General features: G+C 39.2%; 1 protein-coding gene across 1 annotated transcript in view; it reads left to right on the forward strand.

The window, feature by feature from the left end:
• The first annotated feature begins 667 nt into the window (after nt 1–667).
• rinl (Ras and Rab interactor-like) overlaps nt 668–1,641 on the forward strand; it is a 25,014-nt gene continuing 24,040 nt past the window's right edge. Inside the window, exon 1 of the mRNA XM_014014968.1 lies at nt 668–1,043. Within this exon, the coding sequence (XP_013870422.1) occupies nt 891–1,043 (153 nt within the window). The 5' untranslated portion in view covers nt 668–890. The remainder of the gene's footprint in view (nt 1,044–1,641) is intronic.

Below are 1,641 nucleotides of genomic sequence, written 5' to 3' on the forward strand. Positions count from 1 at the left end.
GCATATAAAGTAGTTGGTGAGTTTTTTATATAAAAGACAAAAAGTCTTCTTGCCATGGAAATAGTGACCTATCAACAACACCTCTGTGTGTGGTTTCCATAAAAAGCAGACCTGCAAAAGAACAAGCACCCAGCTTTCACATTATATGTCAAAAATAGCCATGACACCTTCCCCTCCATCGGCCCGTTCTACTTCAAAAACATTGTTTGAGTTTCTCCCCCTGCTGCAGAGTTTAAGCTGCTGTATTTAAGATGACAGAAACTTTCAGCATGTGATCTCTGAAAGGCAGAAAAAGAAAGCCACCACATCTCAGCAGAAGACGCAGACAGAGCTGCAGCCAGGCCAAAAAAATCACATGCTGCTCTGTGGAGAGCATGCAGCATCTTTTCACTGTGTGCATGCTGCGCAGGGTTTGGTTAACCACAAGCACACTGAAGGAAAGGGGAGGGTGAAAGAAGCTGCAGTCAGTTTTTTTTTAATGGAATTGAAACTTCATTAAATGCCAGCATGAACAGGAAGAAGAAGAGGTCGTGTAAGGATTACCAGCAATAAGCTGAATTGTGCAGAAAGTCTGATTAGTTACATCAGGGAAGTTCGTGAGGATGTGCTTCAAAGAAGAAAGTGAACTTCCTGTTTTGGCCCTGATGGTATTTTGAGCTCTGAAGCAACAGTTTGCAGGGTGTTAAAAAAAGAAAGAAGAGATCAAGAGAGAGAAGACAGCGATGTGTGAGTAGAGAAAGAAAGGAGAACATGTGAGTACGCAACATAAAATCTAAATTTTCATGTTTTTCTGCTCATTTCAGAAAGTTTTAATGTCGTTGTAAAACATCAGCGTTTTCTGTGTTTTTAATGAAACCTACCTGCTGGCCTCCAGGGCAGTCCACAGTCCGATGAATGGGACCACAGCCATCCCCTGGAGGAGCAGCAGGAAGAGAAGACTGTCTCTCCTGGAGCAGCTGAAGGGGTGCCAGGAAGCCTGGTGTCCCGGGACACCCTGGGACCGAGAGAAGGCCCAGACTGTCCTCTGTGGGACACCTGCTGGGGTAAGTCTGTCATCAATTCCAGCCTTGGTTTTCCCTCTGAGTATTTTTATGTTTCTAGAAGTTCAATAATTTGTCTTTTAGGCAAGTAAAACTGACTTTCCAAAGTCGCCCATGTCTCTTTTATCAACCTGTTCACCTTGACTTAAAGAAGCTGCATAAAAATGATGCACAACTTAGTATAATTTTGACCACTTTCAGACAGATGGTCCTTAAATTCACCAGAAATTAAAACCAAAACCAGCTCAACCTTTGAAAAAAAATTAGTAAAATTAAAATTAATACTGCTTAAAGTGCAGAAAATAGTCTTTAAACCATGACGTGACAAAAAAAAAACTGAAGTTGCAAAATAAAGGTGTCATCAAATGTATTTATATAACACATTAGAAACAACTAAAGCTGATTAAAATGCAAACTACAGTTCAGTCAACATTACAGAAATATTATTAAAATCTTTTCTTTTGTTAATAGATTTTTTATATGAATTTTTTTCTAGAAAAAGGGGGCAGATCTAAGATTTTTTCTTCTCTCTGCTGCCTTTCATTTCATTTTATTTGTGATTTTGATATACATTCATACATACATACATACTGTACATACA

Source organism: Austrofundulus limnaeus, unplaced genomic scaffold, assembly GCF_001266775.1.
Source record: "Austrofundulus limnaeus strain Quisiro unplaced genomic scaffold, Austrofundulus_limnaeus-1.0 Scaffold121, whole genome shotgun sequence".
Classification (NCBI taxonomy): Eukaryota; Metazoa; Chordata; class Actinopteri; order Cyprinodontiformes; family Rivulidae; genus Austrofundulus; species Austrofundulus limnaeus.